The sequence below is a fragment of the Trachypithecus francoisi genome, unplaced genomic scaffold (genome assembly GCF_009764315.1).
Source record: "Trachypithecus francoisi isolate TF-2019V2 unplaced genomic scaffold, Tfra_2.0 Lachesis_group9, whole genome shotgun sequence".
NCBI lineage: Eukaryota > Metazoa > Chordata > Mammalia > Primates > Cercopithecidae > Trachypithecus > Trachypithecus francoisi.
In genome coordinates, this window is record NW_022681474.1 from 54,272,960 (window position 1) to 54,293,656 (window position 20,697).

The 20,697-nt window shown below is 45.8% G+C and overlaps 1 protein-coding gene across 2 annotated transcripts in view; it reads right to left on the reverse strand.

Annotated features, from left to right (window-relative positions):
- VSTM4 (V-set and transmembrane domain containing 4) overlaps positions 1 to 20,697 on the reverse strand; it is a 96,458-nt gene that overhangs the window by 75,485 nt on the left and 276 nt on the right. For both annotated transcript variants that reach the window (XM_033209242.1, XM_033209243.1), the window contains exon 2: positions 12,972 to 13,373. In XM_033209242.1, the coding sequence (XP_033065133.1) occupies positions 12,972 to 13,373 (402 nt within the window). The remainder of the gene's footprint in view (positions 1 to 12,971; positions 13,374 to 20,697) is intronic.

Genomic DNA, 20,697 nt, shown 5'->3' on the forward strand with positions numbered 1-20,697 from the left:
GGCTTCCTGCATGTTTGTGAGATTAAATTTTTAATCTAGACTCTTCCAAGACGATGGCAGTTGGAATGAGGGTAGGTATGATGAAGAATTGTTTAAAGTGGTGTTTAAATTACACTCTGGTTGTCAATTTGATCCCTTTGAGTGTCTGGACCTGTTGACACTTTAAACACCATAATGTGTGCTTGCTTAATTAAGCAGAAGCCCTAAATGTTTAGTAAATCTCATTCCTAATTATCTGTTCCGTGTCTCCAGAGAAAAAGGAATTATTTCGTTAATTTCTTCCACTAAAACTTGAAGTATCAGTTCCCTGTGGTAGTAACTTCAGATCTAATGATTAAATTTCCTCTCACATTTTGGGGTTAAACAGATGAGAAATCATATTATAATTTCATCTTTGCCCCCAGATACTTTTAGGGTGACAGAGTTTTTTCCATTTGCTTTGTCCACTCTCCATATTTAAACCTTACTTACATAATGTTAAGTGAAATAACAATTTGGCTTGTTAAAATACACTATTAGGGTTTAGAGTGAATTACGACTAAACTGCAGGAGATACCCCTTGCAAATTGCTTCTATTATTAGCATTTTCACTGCTGATAAAGACCACTCGATCTAAAAGCAGGAAGATTTATTTTGGCTCAGAATCTGTTTCTGAATCTGTGGGTTGTAGGATTGGGTAGAAAAGCCATTGAAGACCGTGTGTGTGTGTGTGTGTGTGTGTGTGTGTGTGTGTGTGTTTTGAGACGGAGTTTTGCTCTTGTTGCCCAGGTTGGAGTGCAATGGCATGATCTCGGCTCACTGCAACCTCCGCCTCCCAGGTCCAAGTGATTCTCCTGCCTCAGCCTCCTGAGTAGCTGTGATTACAGGCACCTGCCACCATGCCCGGCTAATATTTATATTTTTAGTAGAGACAGGGTTTCACCATGTTAGCCAGGCTGGTCTTGAACTCCTGACCTCGTGATCCACCTGCCTCAGCCTCCCAAAGTGCTGGGATTACAGGCATGAGCCACAGTGCCTGGCTAAAGATCGTGTTTTATGAGGTCTTGGGGATCAAAGCTGTGGCCTCCCTAAGAGCAGGAGCCTCAAACTAATGACTACATCACTCCTGTGAACAACAGCAGCACACAGTCCCTGGGGTGAAGGCCCAGGAAGTGTACTCAGGCTATGGCCCTGCAAACCTGTCTCAACGCTTTCCACAGGAACCTTAGGACACGTGGCACTCGGGGCTACAGTTGGGGCCCATCTTTCACCAGGAGCCCCTTGGACATTTATGGTTCATCTTGGAATCTCTCCAGGCACACCTGAAGAAGGAAGCAAGCTTAAGGGTTCACCCTCCCCCATGCCCACCGGGGGCCTCCTCCTGCTAAGCAAGTCTACAGAATCTGTGCTTCCAGAGGGACCAAGCCAGATCTGTCCCCAAGGGAGAAACGTCTAGAGGTGATGGGATGTCAAGCACAATGGAGGAGGCACAAAGGTCGAGAGACTCCCAAAGCTTGGGGAGTAAAGGAAGGTTAAAAAAAAAAAAAGGACAGAATACAAACCGCAACATCTTAGACTTGGGGACAAAGGGTCAAGGGTGCGTAGAGGGGCAATCAGACCTGCCTAGACCTGCCAGAAACAGGAAGACAGCAGCTGAAGTTATCAAGGGCAGGCCTGAGACTCAGCACATGGCCTGGCAGCACTGAGCGTGCAGGCCAGACATGGGCGGACACAGCCTGTGCAACACAGGGCAAAGCAAAGTGCTTTTCTTCAGGAACCAAACACCGCATGTTCTCACTCATAGGTGGGAACTGAACAATGAGATCACTTGGACTCGGGAAGGGGAACATCACACACTGGGGCCTATCATGGGGAGGGGGGAGGAGGGAGGGATTGCATTGGGGAGTTATACATGATATAAACGTCATGCACATGTACCCTAGAACTTAAAGTATAATAAAAAAATAAAAAATAAAAAATAAATAAATAAATAAAAATAAAAATAAAAAAAAGAAAAGATATTTACCATAACTAGCTATATATTATTTTTCACTTATATGAGACATTTTGGCCCCCTAAAATATGAAATCATCACCTCATTTCAAAAGTGTCCTTGGAGTTTACCCTAAAGAGGACAAGAACAAGCTGTCTGCATCTCAATACTTACCTAAAATTGTGATTCAACTACTTCAGCAAAACTGTTAACTGGTCTTTGTTTGTTTGCGTGGGTTCTTGTTTTTGTTTTGTTCTCCGGCCTAAGGGCATAGAGAAACAAGAGCATTTGGGAATCCCAACATTAGGCTATGATGCCTGCCAGGGATGAAACAAGTTCCAATTCAATATGGCCTGGACACTCTCAATGTAAATAAGCCACACCTTGGAGAGAGGGAGACATGGCTGAGCAGTGCACCTTCCTGTTGAAATCACCCCAACTCCCTGCTCATGCTCCCTCAATTCTCATCCCATTTTCCTTGTGCCACCTCCTTCAGCCTTGCATGCCCCCACAGTGCTGGGCACACAGCCCTCAGGCCTTGTTCTTCCTCACCAGCCTTGGGGCTGGGCAGGGCATTATTATGCACTCCACTTCATCACATCTCACCTGCAGTGAAGCTACACCTGCGTCTGGCCTGCTCGTGATGAATGAGTGAAAGCTGCTACACATATTTACTGAGTTAGACCCCTCGGTGTCATCCCAAAGCTCGCTCCATCATTCACATCCAGTCAGTCAGTAAAGACTTCACATCTGACCTGTCAATGTCTCCCCATTCCTACTGCCAGAGTTAGTCCTCCATCATTTCAAGCTCATGCAACCACAAAAGACTCCACTTCCTCCTTCTCCTCTAATCTGATTCCCCCCAGATTCATGCACCAGGGAGCCAACATTCAAGAGGCTTGGAATGCTTTGTAAGCCTCCAGGCCTAATGCAGAGTCCCCAAAGCCCTGGCATGAGCTGCAGTGCCTGTCCCCCTGGATGTCCTTGCCATCCCCACATAAATCACCAAGGTCATCTCCAACATTGCCCTCTCCCTCAGCTCTTCAGGGACCCTCCAGTGTGTTCCCAGTGCCCTGTGTGCATCCTGTCCCCTGCACTCACACTGCAAAACCCCATGTGTTTGTGTGTCTGCCACCCCTATAGACGGATCCACCCATGTGTTTCTGGGTCTCCATTATTCAACAGCCTGGCACGCAGTAGGTGTTTGATAACACGCACACTGAGTGAAGGGATAAATGAATCCACCTAGTGCTGCTGGACATCATCAATACTATTTTCTGATGATATTTCTTCACTAAGCCGAGCAAAGCTTCCTCGATAGAATGGATCCTGTCTCTGAAGGGGGTTGCTCACTTCCTCATCACATTTGCTTCTCTTCTCTAGCTTAAATCTAACTGTCTGGAAATGAGCTTCCCAAAGCTGACTGTGTAGGGTCTCACCAGTGTTGTGCCTACGACACAATTGCCTCCTTCTCAGGGGCTCCAGGTCGATTTGTACGTGGATGGAAACAACACCAGCTGTTGAGATGCAGTCTCAGGTTGCAAATGCACGGCTGATTTGCTGCTGTTACCACTCCGAATCCTTTCACAGAGAGAGCCTCCCTGCAGCCCCACCCCCACCCTGCCCCCCACCCTGTGCCTATCCAGCAATGCTTGAGATTTGTTTTCCCCACATGTATTGCTGTGCCATTTTTCAAATTGAATTTCATTGTGTTATTTCCTGCCTATATTTCTTACCGCTCTGGAATCATTTTTATTATGTGTTATTTCTTGCTGATGTTAAGAACATTTCCCAATTTTGCATTTTCTATAAAGTTCATTAGGGTGATGTGGGCTTCTTTTTCAATGTCATTGATAAAACAATCAAAGGAAATCAGACCTAACATTGACCCTTATGATTTCCACTAGAAACCTTTTCAGGGGTTTCCGATGCCATGTGTCACTTAGGACTTTTGAATCCATTTTCTCTCTAAGCTGGATTTCTCATCCAGTGAAATCGTCACATGGCACAGGCAATTGGAGAAACCGCATCTTTTTCTTTGCCTTTCCTTTTACCGTTGGGTAATAAAAACGACATCAACAAGTTCATCTGGCATGAGATTCTGTGAAAAAGCCAGGAATGGCTCCACTCTTCTCCAGAGATTCTGTCCCTTTCATTCGTCATTTCTGTTGTGTCATTTTGTGCCCCATGACGACACCAACAACCCTTGGTGCACCCGGGAGCACCATCCTCAGATCTTCTACATACCTGGTTTGCAGATAAACCCCAATTTAATACTTACCGACGCTTCAAAATCCCCAATTCTCTACCATAGTTTAACAATTTGCACAACAAAACATAAAAGCAGCTTATGCCCTGCCCAAAATTAATACAGTGTGTACGTCTTAGCCAAACACTTTCAGAAGGCCCTCCAGGAGTTCATTTATTCGTGTATATTTTTTCACACAATTTGTACTTTTTTTTTATCACCATACATGAATACTCGAGGACATACCCAGATTTTGGGTAAAATGAAACATACAGCAAAGTAAAGCAGAGACCACTGCAGATATTAGGGTGGGCTGCTTATTTGGATTGATCTTGGTTTTTTTCCTTCTGATTTTTTATTTTGCATGATATTCATAAAGCATTTTGCAAGCATGCGACTCACGGGCTGACTTCATCAGGGGCAACCATCTTAGGGGTGCAGCATGAATGCCACAGGCTCCAGGTTGTAAGCAATCCCCCAGCACTCCTGTGCCTACACCCCTTTCTTTCCCACTCAAAGAAGTAACTCACAGTCCAAGTGATATGGACTGGTGTTGTGATCACAGACTTGACTCCACTGTAATATGGATAAACAATTTCAACCCCCAAACTGAGAGATTTTAATCAGTGTTCATGACCGTATGGCTGTAGCACCCCAGTAATATCCACAGGTTTACTCTATTCAATATCCCCACAGGTGAGTGTTCCCAGTAATGACCTTCTGCAGCCAGTGGGCTCCCTCACCACATTCCCATCCCTTCCCTCCACAGAGAAGAACCCCCTCACCTTTCTTAAGTGATGACCATTCACAGGTTAGAAAAAAAACTCCAGTTAAGGAAAAGCAAGAAACCTGGAAAATAGAAAAGGAGTCACATGGCTAGAGGCATGCAAGTGTTTTGCTTAAAAAAAAAAAGAGAGAGAGAGAGAGAGACAAATAAGTTCTAAAAGCTATAGATTAGTGGACTTTTCTTCTGTCTCTGACAGGTTTCTGGAATGGATTTTTAAATGAGGATTTTAAGAAATTAAAAAAGAAGGCCAGGCACGGTGGCTCATGCCTGTAATCCCAACACTTCGGGAGGCGAAGGCAGGTGGATCATCTGGGGTCAGGAGTCCGAGATCAGCCTGGCCAACATGGCGAAACTCCATCTCTACTAAAAATACAAAAATTAGCTGGGTGTGATGGCTGGTTCCTGTAATCACAGCTACTTGGGAGGCTGAGACAGGAGAATCGCTTGAACCCAGGAGGAGGAGGTTGCAGTGAGCCAAGATCGTGCCACTGCACTCCAGTCTGGGAGACAGAGCCAGACTCCATCAAAAAGAAAAAGAAAAAGGAAGGAAGGAAAAGGAAAAGGAAAAGAAGGGAAAGGGAAAGGAGCCTAAGAGATATTATTAGGGCAATCCCAATTGTTTTTGTGATAGGTTAACCAGTAAGGATCATGAAAAAGCCATGGTTGCCTCAAAGCTGGCTTTTAATAAAGTAACTGACAGTCTCTAAGAGTAGCTATATGGGCTAGATGGAAAGATGTGGTCAAGATAAAAACCCAAATGGTAGGTTAAAACTCACAGTAGTGTCATACAAAAAGGGTACAGGTAGTACTGGCCAATGCAATATGGTTAGAAAAATAATGAGATACTAATTCACAGATACCATTGAAATGCAACTGAGAAACACCACATCTGAAATAATAAGTTAACTCATTATGTTGCCAAATATAACTCAACAAAAGTCAAACTTTCTATATACCAGCAATACCAATTTAAAAGCTTCACATATATGTGTCTGCATAGCAGGAGACGGTATATCCTAATTACAATTATAAAATACCTAGAAGTAAACATAATAAAAATGTTCAAGAGTCATGTGAAAAAAAATTGTATTGAAAGACTTAAAAAAAAAAAAAGAAAACCTGACTACAGGAAGGAATACAACAAGTTCCTGGATAGGAACATTTAAAATCATAAAGATGTCTAAGATGAATATGCCCATAACAAAGTAACTTCAGAAGCCAATGAAATCCCAATCAAACCCCAACATAATTTTTACAAAACTGGGTAAGCTGATCTTCAAGATCATCTTAAAGAAAAACTAAATATATAAGAATAGCTAAGACAATTTAAAAAATAACGAGGATATTTGCCCTATTCTATAATAATTAGAATAGTGCTATATTGATGAAGTGTACAAAGTTTTCATTTAAATATAGGGATTTAGCTTATGAAAAATGTGACATTTCAAGCTAGAAAAATACTTCTTCAACAGACAGTGTAGGGATAACATTTTAGCCTTTTGTAAAGAAAAAATAAATTAGCTACTATATACCTTATATAAAAAAACAGATTCCAAAGAGATAAAGGAGTAAACCTTTCTTTTAATCATCTAAAAATATTAAAGAAAAACATGGAAAACACTTTTATAAGCTTGGGGCAGGGAATCCTTTCCAAGATTCGATACAGAACCAAGGTACCATGTACAATGTATTGAAATGTAGATTACACTTCAATAAAAAATTCCACTAGAAAACAATGCCACAAAGGAAAAAGTATCAAATTTGACTACATAAATACCCAGAAATGTGAAATATCTATATGGTAAAAGAAAACGTAAACAAAGTGGAAAGAAAAGTAACAAACAGGAAGAAAATTTTGCACCATATGTTATAGCTGAAAAATTAATGATCAGATCTACACACACACATGTACACATATATAAAAAAGACAGCAACCCAATTATTAAGGTTATGGCAAGGCAATTCACAGAATAAATAAACGAACTATGAATAACCATGTGAAGAGATGCTCAACCTCGCTAATAATTGGATACAAAAACAGAAATTAAATTGCACTGTATTGTATTGAATATAATAATCTAAATTAAAACAACAATGAAATGTTTTTCCCATTATTGTGATAAATAATGGAAAAGATTAATAATATTGATTGTTAAAGAGGCTTCAGGGAAATAGACATTATCATACAATGATGGTCAGAGTATAAATTTGTAAAGTCTTTTCAGCAATAGCATTTTGGCATTGTCTACAAAAATTTTAAATATGCTTAGCCTTAGGCCCAGCAATTCCCTTTCCAGGAATCTAACTAACAGATATACTTGGAAAGATATACAAGGATTTCACTGAAGCACTGTTTATGTTGGTGAAACACTGGAAGATTCCTGTGTCTATCACTGCGGGAATGATTGAGTGCAGTTTGGTATTGTCTCACTATACAATACCAGTTACAAAAGAATACATGTAATATCATCAACAACTTAAAAAGCAATACATGCACTATTGTTAAAATACATGTGTGTTTGCATGTGTGTGTGTTTGTGTGTGTGTGTGTGTGTGTGTATGAATGTCAATAGGAGAGAGATTTGAAAGATTTAAACCAAATTATTGACAGTGATTATCTCTGGAGATGGGAGTGGAACTGGGGATATTAGGTTGTGGGTGGGAGAAAGATATTTGCACATTTTAGTTTTTGCGTTGTTTGACTCTTTTTTTTTTTTTTTTTTGTGAGATGGAGTCTCGCTCTGTCACCCAGGCTGGAGTGCAATGGCACGATCTCAGCTCACTGCAACCTCCGCCTCCTGGGTTTAAGCGATTCTTTCTTCTCAGCCTCCCCAGTAGCGGGGATTAGAGGCACATTCCACTGCACCTGGCTAATTTTTGTATTTTTGTAAAGATAGGGTTTCACCATGTTGGCCGGCCAGGCTGGTCTTGAACTGTTGACTTAGTGACCCACCCACCTCAGCCTCCCAAAGTGCTGGGATTACAGGCATGAGCCACCGTGCCTGGCCAACTCTTTTATGTATAATATTTTTGACATCATCCTTGTGCCACAGCAGCCTGAAAAACAGTGGCATGACCACATAATGTTGTGTCTACAGTGCTAAAAACAGAAGCTACAAGATGCTGCCAGTGGGAGAGCACTCCATGGGCTGGCATGCCCAAAGACAGCATTGACGGAAGAGGAAAGATGGATGTGGGACCCCAAAAAATATGTATGATTGGAATAAGTCAAGGGAAAGAGAAGTGAGGCATCCCAGAGAGGGTGACTACATCCACCAAGTCATGCCTACTTCAAAGTCATCCACAGCAACACATGCTAATGACACTTGACAAAGAACATTTTATGCATTCATCAAGTATTATTGAGGATCAATTGTGTGCCAGGCACTGTTGCAGGCATTCATTGTTATCATCATCATCCTCAAAAAGTATATATGATTGTATTAGTCTGAGATCCCAGAGAAATAGAACGAACACACCCAGAAATAATGTTTTATCTGCTATTTGGGCATCGTTCAGCCTAGTCAAGCCAACACATAAAATTAACCAACACTCTTATCTAGACCAATCCATGGGGAAAAGGCATTTTCAATGCTGGTGGGAATATAAATTTATAAACTATCTTCGAGGTCAATTCACTTCTCGAAATTGTGTCCATCTTTAAATTGGGTAGATCTTTGGACCCAGCAATCTTATTTCCAGGACTTTATGCTAAAGTCAGGGATATTCATGGAGATTTATTGACAAAGATTTACAGCAGTTTTAAATGTCCAGTAACAATAAGTAGGAAGCTAAATTGTGGTCCATCTGCATGATGGAACATTATTCCATCATTAACATTATGTTTTGGAAGCATATTTAACAAGGGAAAATGTGCACACTGTTTAGTAATATCAGAAAAGCTAGTCACAGAACACTCTTTACAGTAAGACTGAAATTAGGTTTTAAATTTTTGTTTGCATAAAATGACAGGAAAGATTTGCACTGAAATGTTAAGTTGAGTAGAGATATGGTAAGGCATTTTTATTTTCTTGTTTAAACCCTTTCAGTATTTTTCCATGTTTTCTATAATTGAACTATATTACACTATATTACTTTTGCAATAGAAAACAACCAACATATGGAAATCAGGACAGATAATAAGAGCCAACACTCCTATGGCTCTTCTCTGCACTGGGAGTCATTCTTCAAATATATCATCACGAGTCACCCTCCATGTGCTGGGTGAGGTGTTCATGACAGAAATGAGGAGAGATCAGGCACCAGCCTTTCTTTCTGGGAGTTTCCAGTGAAAGACAAGCAATTTTATCTCACATCAAGAACTCTGCAGGAAGGTGACCACGATTAAGTCTGTGGTGAAGGGCAAAGAGTGGTAGTATTAGAAAGGAAATCCCAAGAAAAGCTCCCCTCTCCACTGGATGCCTGGAGACTCCTGTTGAAAGGGGGGAGGTGACATGAGCAGATTAGACAGGAGAGACCCCAGGCCTGGGGTCAGGGGCACTCAAACCCCCCGAGAATTCCTGTTTGATATTCTAACCCAAAGGTACGGACCAAAGAACCTCTCATCCTTGTTGTTCTGTATTTTTGTTTTCCATTTAAAGTGGCTCACACCTGTAATCTCAGCACTTTGGGAGGCCGAGGTGGGTGGATCACCTGAGGTCACAAGTTCAAGACCAGCCTGGCCAACATGGAGAAACCCCACCTGTACTAAAAATACAAAAATGAGCTGGGTGCGGTGGTGCATGCCTATAATCCCAGCTACTTGGGAGGCTGAGACAGGAGAATTGCTTGAATCCAGGAGGCAAAGGTTGCAGTGAACCAAGATCACATCACTGCACTCCAGCCTGGGTGACAGAGCAAGGAGACTCTGTCTCAAAAACAACAACAACAACAACAACAGCAATGAACATGAGGTGGAGATTTAGGAAAATAAGGCCCTTGCAGAGGAGCAAGGCCCAGGGCCCCAGGAAAAGTGCTCTGGGAGGCTACAGCCATGGGCCTCTCCTGGCACTGCCCAGGAAGAACAGGCAGCCAAGGCTCTGAACAGCCCCAGCCTGGGGCGGACACGCTCCAAACCAAACAGCCTGCCTGGTTTCAGGCCATTGCTTGGGGTTGCCTTTCCTTAATTGCCTTGGAACAGTCCCCTGGAAGCCTAAATAGAATGTTCTAGAAGATAAGGTCATTGCTTCCTAAGGTTTTGAATCTTTCCATCAGCAAATCATGGCCCTGCCCAGGGGTTGAGACAGAGCAGACATGGCAAGGGAGGCTGAGCTCTGTTGAGAGGGTAGAACCACTTCTGGGTGAGAGGTCAGAGGGGAGTGGGCGAGAGAAGTGGAGAGACACAGAGAGCTAGAGAGATATAGTGAGAGAGAGAGGGGGGGGGACAGAGACACACACAGAGAGAGAAAGAGACAGAGAGAGAGAGACAGAGATACAAAGAGAGAGAGACACAGAGAGAAGGAAAGACAGAGAAACAGTGACAGAAAGACACAGAGGGAGAGAGGCAGAGAGACACAGAGGGAGACAGAGACACAGAGAGACAGACAGAGACAGAGAGATACAGAGGAAGAGAGACAGACACAGAGAGATAGAGGGAGACAGAGAGAGAGGGAGAGACTGAGACACAGAGAGACAGAGAGACACAGAGGGAGAGAGAGACAGAGAGAGATGAAAAGACAGAGAGAGACCGAAAGACAAAGAGAGAGACAGAAGGAGAAAGAGAGAGACAGAGACAGAGAGGGAGAGACAAAGAGAGAGAGAGACACAGAGGGAGAGAGAGACAAAGAGAGAAAGAGAGAGAGAGACAGAGAGGGAGAGACAGAGAGAGAAAGAGTGACAGACAGAGAGAGAGGAAAGAGGAAGAAGAAAAGAAGTGGGAAGTGAAGGGAAGGGTAGCTGAGGAGGGAAAAAAAGAGAAACCGGAGGACCAGGGCAGGAAAGTGGGGAGCAAGAGAAGAAGGGGGAAAAGAGATTCTTATTTCCAGTGAAGTCTTAAAAACTACCTCATGCTTTTGGAACAAACAAATGTTCTAGACTGAACCCAGCTTCACTCACTGAAATGAGATTCACATTAACCAACTAGCTAGATAACTCTGCTTACTTGAAGGTAGCAAACTTTTTATATGTTTTATGTGGCAGAATGTCATCACTGCCAAGAGATTTCATCTATGACTCCAGAATACATTGTGACACAAAGACCAAAAACAACACAATTCACACACACACACCATATATATATCATATGTATGTATATATATCATATCATATATATCGTATATATCATATATATATCTTATATATATATATAAGATCTTGTGTTTCAGAGCCAAGTGGTATTTGTAGTGGGTTCTTGGCCCAGCCCTTGATGATCTGATGTCTTGTTTTCTATGTGAAAATAATAAGCCAATAGTCACTGGTTTTCTTGAATTAATTTGCTCAAGGAAAAAAATTGCACATTCTATTTAATACATAATTCTGTACCTATAAACATTACAACAAGCAAACTCCAAAGACAAGTAAAATGGAACTACTGTAAAGACTCTGTATATAAATTATTTTACTCTGTCCCTTATTCATATAGGACGTTAAAAATACTTTTCACAACTAAGTTTTGTCCTTTAAAAAGGCTTATCAAAACAACATGACTTAAGACCTTGAATATTTTGTTATATGTGTACAATAAAATTAGACGCTTTTTCGTATTTGAGACTACCAGCTACACTTTGTGATCCTCTTGATCTTGTGCCAAACTAAATTCAATTTCAAATCAATCAAAGGCATAATTTAGTGCACAATAGAAAGTCTTACTAAAACTGTGAGAGGTGTCTTCCTGAACAGAAACACTGGTGATAAAAAAATGACAACCCCAAAATATGGCACTTGGTAGCTGAGATGTTGCAGAAATGCTGCCCATCCCTCCTATCTGCCTTCAGGAAGGGAGGGCTACCCCTGGTCCTCTGCCCACTTCCTCATGAATTTCTTGGATCACTGTTGCCTAAGCTTGAATCAGTTCCACTGGGCAACCAGCCTGCCCTGCTCCCAGGCCTGACAACTCACAGCAAGACCTCCCAACGCGTGCCTCCTCCATGGGTGCCTGGCACCCCTCAGCCAAAGCCATCAAGCCTACACAGACCTGGGTGGGAGGCTGAGCACTGGCAAAGATGCTCTCCTTAGCCAAATTCCAGCCAGGCTCCTCGGTGCCCCTTCTCGACTAAGCCTCAATCTTGGCCTAAAGAATCCAATAAACACTAACATAGTTTCTAATGGCTCAAGGCCACATGCCTATGCCTACAATGACCTCCTGAAAGTGCCTGCCTGAGAAAACTCAAGGCTGCTGAAAGCATTTACTGCTTGTTCCAGCCAATACCTGAAAACAAAACCCCCATCTCCCCATCTCTGTGAGAAGGTAGAAGCCAAACTTCGATAAGCACATTAGCAACCCCAGATGGCTTCATATGAGCCAAAATTCTCCCTACCGCTTTTTGGAATTTTCACACCTCGTTGACTCTACTGAGTCCCCACTTACCCCCCACTCACTCATTCTCCTTTTAAAACAACTAGTCACGTCTGCACAAATCAGAGTTGAGTCCAGTTCAGGCCAGGCTCTCTTCTCTACTGCAATAGCTACTGCTGAATAAAATCCGTCCTTTGTTTACCTTTGACAGCACACAGCAGTCCAACTTCAGATACGTAAGAGGCTTTGCCCAGAGTGGGGGCTGGGCCATGTTGGGGCAGGCACTTGGTCCTTTCTGTTCTCACTTCTGTGTCTACACAGTGCATTAGCCAGTGTCCAGGTAAAGATCTACCCTCATCCCACGGCATGATTCATGTCTGTGGCCAAGAGGCCCACAAGATATGTTCTAGTGCAACACAGCCAACCCGGGAGCCCCTGGGTGGTGGCTGCAATGGGGGGCTCACTGGCCTGCCCTGCCATCGCCTCTACCCAGGGAGACCAAGACCCTCACCTCTCATTTCTGTGGCTGAGGAGCCGTTGGACCAGGCCGTCCACTTGTTCCTGTGCCTGCTGATTTCCTGGACTTTGCAGACGTAATGTCCTTGATCAGAGGGTTGCAGTGTCAAGACGGAGAGCCTGTAGAGCGTGCCCCGCTGCTCTTCCAGCAGGCGCAGCCTCTGCCGTTTGGCGCTGCGGCTGAAATTCCCATAGTACTGCACCATCCGGAGCTTGGTCATCTTCACCATCAAGGCCTCCTGGGAGTTGGAGGAGTGTGCAAAGAACCAGCGCACGGCCAGCAAGCTGTCCTTCCGCCTCTTCTGGGAGACGTGGCAGAGGAGAGTGGCATTCTGTCCCTCCAGGTAGTCAACCACGGGCCCCGGAGACACAGTGACATTGAGGGCTGCACAGACCTCTGCAGAGAAAAAGGGGAAAAGAGAGGATGAGGAGGGCCCCAAGTCCCCCTGTGGGCAGTCCACAGTCGAGGAGTCGGGAAATGCCTCCACACACTGGGCATCCTGGTGCTCTGCCTAGCCAGAGAAGCAGGCGACCCCTCACCTCTCTAGAAGAGGGGCTATTCTGGGGGTGAGCCTTTGTGGGCCCCCACTGTCTCATCTATGGGACCACTCTGTCCATGTGGGATGCTAAACAATGACTTCCTGACCCAGAAGTATTTTTCAAAATTTTGTAATTAGTTGCTGACATTTAAAATTCAAATTTCACATAAAAGATTTAGATTTTTGGAATTTCTTAAAAATGTCTAGCCCACATCTGACCCCCCACCACTTCCCACACCTCACCACCTGACCCCTGCTCCTCCCCAAGGCCTGCTTTTATCAGTTTTGTCCCTGGCCTGATGTCAGCCGTGCTGTGGGTGGGGAGCCGCCCTGGAGCAGGGCAGGGTAGGGCCCCCTCCCTGGTGGCCTGTCCACCAGGAAGCTGGGCTCTTTTCCCCGCCTCCGCTATTTCAGCTGTACCAGGGCAGATGAGTAGTAAGGTCGGGTATGAGCTGGGACAACAGGGGTTGCTTGATTTCCGATTTGAAGGATCCATCTTCTCAGAGTTGAAGAGCAAGAATAAAGAATGATTGAACCCCAGGAAGAGGAGGGATGAGAGATTCTCCCAACACTCCAAAAGACACTTTGGAATTCCAGGCCCCATCCACAACCTCCTGTCCTTTGGTTCCTCAGTTAAAACCAGCCTGAGGGCTGTCCACTCCCAGCTGCTGTTCTGCCCCTGAGCTGACCGGTGATGGAGCCACCCCAGCGCCCACTCCACCATCCAGACTAGCAGACCTCAGAAAGGCTGAGTGCTGAAATCTTCTCCCAGGAGCCATGATTCACGGTGCACCCTGGACTACCCAGTGTGACCAGGCTGCCCGGTGCTCATAGCACAGCACTCTGGCAGGCAGGGCCCAAGAAAAGATGCTTTGCACAGGATGCCTGGAACCTCCTTCTGCCCAGTCATGGCTGTCTTCTCACCAAGCTCCAAGTCCCCGCCCCTGTACTGCCCCATGTATCACTCCAGGAAGCCATTCGCCTCCACCCTTCCACACAAGCAGGTGATCCCACCGTCATCCCAAAGCACAGCTTTCAGTCCCCAAATGCCACCATCTGGTAACAGAAGAGGGCTTGGGCCCCAGATGTCACAGTCACCAAAAGCTTTGACCCCTGGGCAATGCTGCGGGGAAGCAAGAAGGAAAGAGGAGAAACAAATCAAGCAAGATCTGAACATTTGACAAGGAGGCTGTGGGACAGCAAGCAGGCGGCCCTGTGGTGGGCTGGGGGAGGGATGGTAGATATAAACTATTCTTCATCATAAAAATCCAGGCAACAGATCGTCCTCCTATATAGTTTCTACTATTGATTTAATAACTGAACACCTCAAGACAGATGATTTGAGGATCATTCTTCCTTAATTTTCTTTCTCATCTCTCAGAAGCCAAGCACTAGCCCACAGTATATTCAAGGGTAATTCCTTGAGCCTTGACTTCATCACACCCATAAAGTCCCTTTTGGGGTCTAATCACAGGTCACCAGGGATTAAAACACCAAAGTCTTTGATATATATGAAAGTGAGCTCAGAAAAAAAAGGGTTAAGGCTCAGCTGGACTCTCCGCTGGATGGGTATGAGGTCTTCTATGTCTACAGGGATGCAGGACAAAGCCAGCCTGGGAGATACTGAGGGCCGCAGATTAATGTGTAGCCAAAGGAGGGACCCACTCTGGTAGCAATCCCGCTGTCATCAGAAGCCCCTCCTGCAAGGCAAATGAAGAGGAATTGGCCCCACCAGTCCCCCTGCATCTCGCCCACCTGGCAGGCAGCTGGCCCATGGGCCATGTTAAATTAGTCAGAAGACATTTCTTCCTCACTGCTGAAACCCTGTGTGAAGTCCACACAGCTTCCATGGCAGGAGCTCCCTGGTGAGGAATGCAGCAGCTGGGGGACACTGGCTGACCCAGCTCCAACAGCTGCCAGGGGTTGGGCAGGCAAAGAGACCAGCAACAATGTAGCAGCTGGCTTCCAGAACTGAAGTCCAGCCCCACCCCGCCCTCAAGAGCTTCCCAGTGGAGGCCAGGAGAGCTGAGGGAGGCAGGAAATTGAAACAAGATGTGTGGGATGAGAGTGCAGCCGGGACTCCACGCCCCAGGATCCTCCTATTAACGCTACATGGAAGAGAGATTATTTATAGTGACTGAAACCAGAAGGATGTGCCAAGTGCTCCAGTCCCCATGGGAGACCAGATTCCATCCTGGAGGCAAGCTAGTAAACCTTCCACTTCTGCGGCTAAGGACAGGGTCAGCGGCTCCCAGGAAAGGGAAAGGACTATGCTCTAGCCTCCCAGGATGAACCCTCTTTTTCTATCGGTGCACCTCCCTGCCTTCATTTTGCCCCATATTCTCTTACAAATGGCACAAACATCTGTTTCTTCCACCAAAGTGCAAAGACCTTTGTTATGGGTGAATTGTGTCCTCCCAAAATTCATATGTTGAAGCCTTAGCCCCAGGACTTAAGAATGGCACTGTATTTGCAGATAGGGTCTTTAAAGGAGTAATTAAATTAAAATAAAGTCATTAAGCTGGGCCCTAATCTAGTATCAATGGTCTTTATAAGAAGGGGAGATGAGAACACAGACACACAGAGGGAAGACCATGTGAAGACACAGGGAGAAGGTGGCATCCGCAAGCCAAGGAGAGAGGCTTCAGGAGAAACCAACCCTGCCAGCACCTTGATCAGATTTCCAGACTCCGAACTGTGACATTTCTGTTGTGTAAGTACCCCAGCCTATGGTACTTTGTTATGACAGTCTAAGCACACTAATCCAGCTCTGTTCACAGCAAGCTTCATTCCAGCACTCTACCTGCCACCTTCAGTGCCAGGAGGTGGGTGGTGTGGTTAGAACTCTGATGGCCACAGGCCCCCGCCAAGTCTGAAAGCTTTGCTGGAGGACACAAGCTGTTCAGGTTGTGGGGTCCCTGTGCCTGTGACAAGCCTTCTCAGCAAAGCTGGGTGCCTTAAGTAACATTCTTCTCCTCCCCAGCCCTGGAGGTGGCTGCCTTAAACCCAGCAAAGGTGGCACATGTATCCAGGCAACTGTGAGATGGGGCAAGGCAGGAGGGAGGAGAGTGAATGCAGTTAGGGCACCCAGGGGCTGGCAAATGTGAGCCAGTTGGGTGTTCATTTCAATACTAAGAGAGAGGTAGTCCGTTATCTCCCCCTACAGTCATCAGGACCATAGGGCTCAGCAGAGGGAACACCAATGGCAATCAGAGGGCAGGACAAGGGGAAGTAGGTGCACCAGTGTCCAGAGGCAGGAGAAAGGGTGCAGGGCCCCCAGGAGCCCAGGCTCTTCCCTCTGGATCTCAGTCTCAGTGACAGTCCATGCATGCCTGGCATGTCAGAGTGGCAGGACCCGATGGTGTCACTCGCCCCCTCCTTCACCAGGTAGATGAAGGAGCAGCCAGGCAGGGCAGATCCTCCCTCTCCTGGCCTAGGAAAGATTGCCAAAGTCACTCTGGCCCAAAGAAGAAATTAACTTCTTGTTTTGTGACCCTGTGTTGTGGAGAATTGAGGTGGGAGGTAGACCCATCATCCCCCTCCCCATTGTACCTCTCCACTCACAGTTCCTGCTTCCTCCAGCTTAAGCCTCATGCAGCAGGCATGTTGTAAAGAAGAAGACAACATTCCTGACCTTGTGCAGTGGACAGTCCAGTGGGTAAGGCAGTCACTCATTGGGGAAAAGATATGGGAGAATATAACTATAGTGTCACATGCCACAGAGAAAAGTGCAGGGTTTAAGAAAATCATGGCAAGATCCTGATCTAGACTTCAGAGTCAGGGGAAGGGACTCTGGGGATGTGAGCTGAAGATTCAGTTGGATCTAATAAAATAAAGTTCAAGGCAGCAACAAGGAGCGATCTTCCAAGGAGGGAGCCCCACCTCTGCAAATGTCGTGAGGCAGGAGGGACCCCATACAGGCTGGAAATGGAAAGGTCAGTTCATCCTGGTGAACTGTACCCGACTGTGGCCTGACAGACACCCTTGCCAACACATGGTCCTCAGAAGGTATTCCCTACCCCAATCAGGTTCCCCAAGGCCACTTTTTGAAGGAGGAATATAACAAAACTGATAGGGAAGAGACTGATACAAACAGAGGGACAGGATTCCTGCTGCAGCGAATCCCATGTCTCCAATAAGCACATGCTCTGGGACTTAGTAGTCCTGGGCACCACATGCGCTGAGCACTGGGATGTTCATGGTCCCAGGCCTTCTCAGGTAGCTGAAACGATGAGACACAGAAGCAGCGGCTTGGTGGGGCTGGGTAGAGAGCCAAGGGCTGGGTAGAGAGCCAGAGGCTGGCATCTGACAGAGCCAGGCTGGAAACCTGATTCTGTTAGGTGTGAGCCTCCTGGAGTTTCAGTTTCCTCATCTGAAAAATGGGAAAATAATGCCTTTCACAGTAAGCATAGGCACCAGTGCAAAAGCACCTTTAAAATACAGATAGAGTTTGCATGCCTTGAGACTGGGGAGGTGGGAGCAACAGAAAGTGACATGCACACTGTCCTGCGAGTACAGTGGGCTTTGTGGGCCCATGACCTGCAGGCACACAGTACCCCATGCTTGGAAGGCCTCACTCCCCCAGCATGGTTTAATCTCTGATGTTACTATCTTGAAATTTTAATACATTTTAACAAGGAGCCCCACATTTTCATTTGACACTGGATTCCACAAACGTTGTAGCTGGTTATGTTTGTAGATGAATCTCAAATTCCTGTGGATAAAAGTTAAGATGTCTAACTCCCTTGTTTATATTTGAATAATGTCATGAAAAGGACTAACACAACTCTGAAAACAGCCTAGGACACCCTTGTAGCTGAATAGGACAACCTGCTCATTGTGAAGTGGGAGATGGCCACTTCCAGGTGCAGGGGAGCAAGGACAGCTAACACAACAAGGCACCAGCCTCATCTGGGATGCAGAGGTGGGCACAGTCCCTCGGTTCTGAGCAGATGAGGGATGTGCTGGTGGCTCTGTGCCTCCCACTTCCTCTCTGCCTGAAGAAACTGCACCCACTCACTTCAGGGAGACCAGAGCCTCTAAGTTTATAAGGAATGCAAACTGTCAGTACTGATCAGCAACAGTGAGCTTTCTTATTAAAAGTATAGTCTGAATTCATACAGCTAAATCTCTGAAAGAAATACAATTGTATTACTTAACAGTCCTTGGCACCAGGAGCCAGTATTTACTGAGCACTAAGCAGAGGTGATTGATACCAGACCTAGCCCATGAAGACTTACTCACTCACATTAGCCTATCACCTGAAAATAGCTCCATCTAGGATAAAAATATCACCTTGCCCAATGATAGAGGCTAATACCTGCCGGGTACAAACTCTGTGCCCTTTATATGCATTTTCTCAATTTATCCTGATACTCTGTTTATTCCCATGTTATAGACAAGAGGACTGACATACAGAGAGGTTAAGCCCTTGTTCAAGCTCACATGGTAAGTGGCAGAGCTGGAATTCGAACCTAGGCCATCTTGCCTCAAAGACAGCTCAGCCAGCACTCAAGCCTACAGATTTGCTATAGTAAATGTATTGTCTGTCAGTTTACTTTCCTGTAAAATGAGACATGGGACCAGGTGACCACTAGGGTCCTGCTCAGTCCCAAAATAGAGAGTTAGAAAAGTGCAGCAGTTAAGAAGCTGTACTTATGCATAAAACGGATCTGTCAGCCCCTCCCAGCAGGATCGTGGTGAGGAGTCATGAATGAAGCACTTAGAAGAGTGGGTGGCACACAGTGAGTGTCCCACAAGCAGGAGCTCTTATCATTCCTCAGGGCTGACCCTGGGCACAGCCAGGGCAGACTCTAAAGGATCCTGAATTCCAGCTCTCAAGGTTCCCGAGGGCTCCTGGAAATGCGAGAATGCCCTTGATCCCCAGCAGAAGCCAAGCTCTGGGACACCCACTCTGACAGCTCCTGCAATTAGGAAGGTGGTCATGGAGCCTGGGAGAGGAAGGACCACTGGCTGCTGGCTACTCCACAGAGACCACGAGAACTGGCCCTGCCCACGATCCAAGGCAAACTTCTCATTTTTCCAGCCAAGACAGTGACAACCAGGAAAAAGTACATTTCCCGCAGCAAGGATTTCAGGTTCACTGGGAGCCTGGCTGCACTCATAGCTGGGGGAGAGTGCATGGATTTCTTCCCACTGTTATCCAAGTGCCTCCTCCTCATACTGGGATCTATGGATTAATGCTGGCTCAAATGCCAGCTCTACCACTTGGTAGCCAGATCACTTTTGGAAACTTACTTCTGAGAATCAGTTTCCTAATTTTCAAAACAATGGCAGCACAGTTTAGTGGTTATCAACAGAGCCCAGAGCCAGGCTTCCTGGGTTCAAATCCCAGCTCCACCACTTACAAGCCTAGTGACTTAAGGCAAGTCCGTTCATGGGCCTGAGCCTCAGTTTCCTCATCTATAAAATGGGGATAATAATAGCATCTTTTTCAGAGGTTACTGGTGAGATTAACCAAGTTCATGGTTTTTGTTTTGTTTTGTTTTGTTTTGTTTAATACTTGGATATATAAACGTGTTGTAGTCATGATTACTTGGAAGTGTTGTTGTGATTAAATGAGATAGGCCCAGATAGGCACCCAGGAAAAGTGACCATGGATACCTGTATTATTACTATTATTCCAGCCAGTAGGGCCCCTACTGTCCTGAGGCAGCCGGACAGGGCTCTGGGGAAAAAAGAGGGAAAATTCTTAAGCCACTTACAAGTGGCAGCAGTAAAACCCGAATGAAAGCCACTAATGTGGACCAAGAAGTTGTCCTCAAAGAAAGGTGCTGGTGGGAGAGGCGTCGCTGCATCCAGCCGTGAATGCCCCTCTCATCAGGCCTGGTCACTTCAAAAGGCCCATGAGCAAGTCCCCGTTCCCCACCTCCTGGCCAAGGCAGATCCAGCCGCTCCTGACTTGTCTTCGGAGTAACTCTCCAAAGAGAGTGAAAGCGAAGTTGCTGCTCCGAGGAACCTGCCAAGAGTTGTGTGTCCTGACTGCTGTGGAAAAAAGGAAAGCGAACGACCAACTTCGGCTGCGCTCCTGCTGCATCTCCCCTCGGGGCCTGCCGCTGGGAAGATCGCGGCTGCTGCGAGAGTACCCAGCCCCAGGCGAGGTCGGGACGAGGACCGCGCTCTCGGGAGGCGTCCTCTGAACCTTGGGGAGGTGCCGCCGCG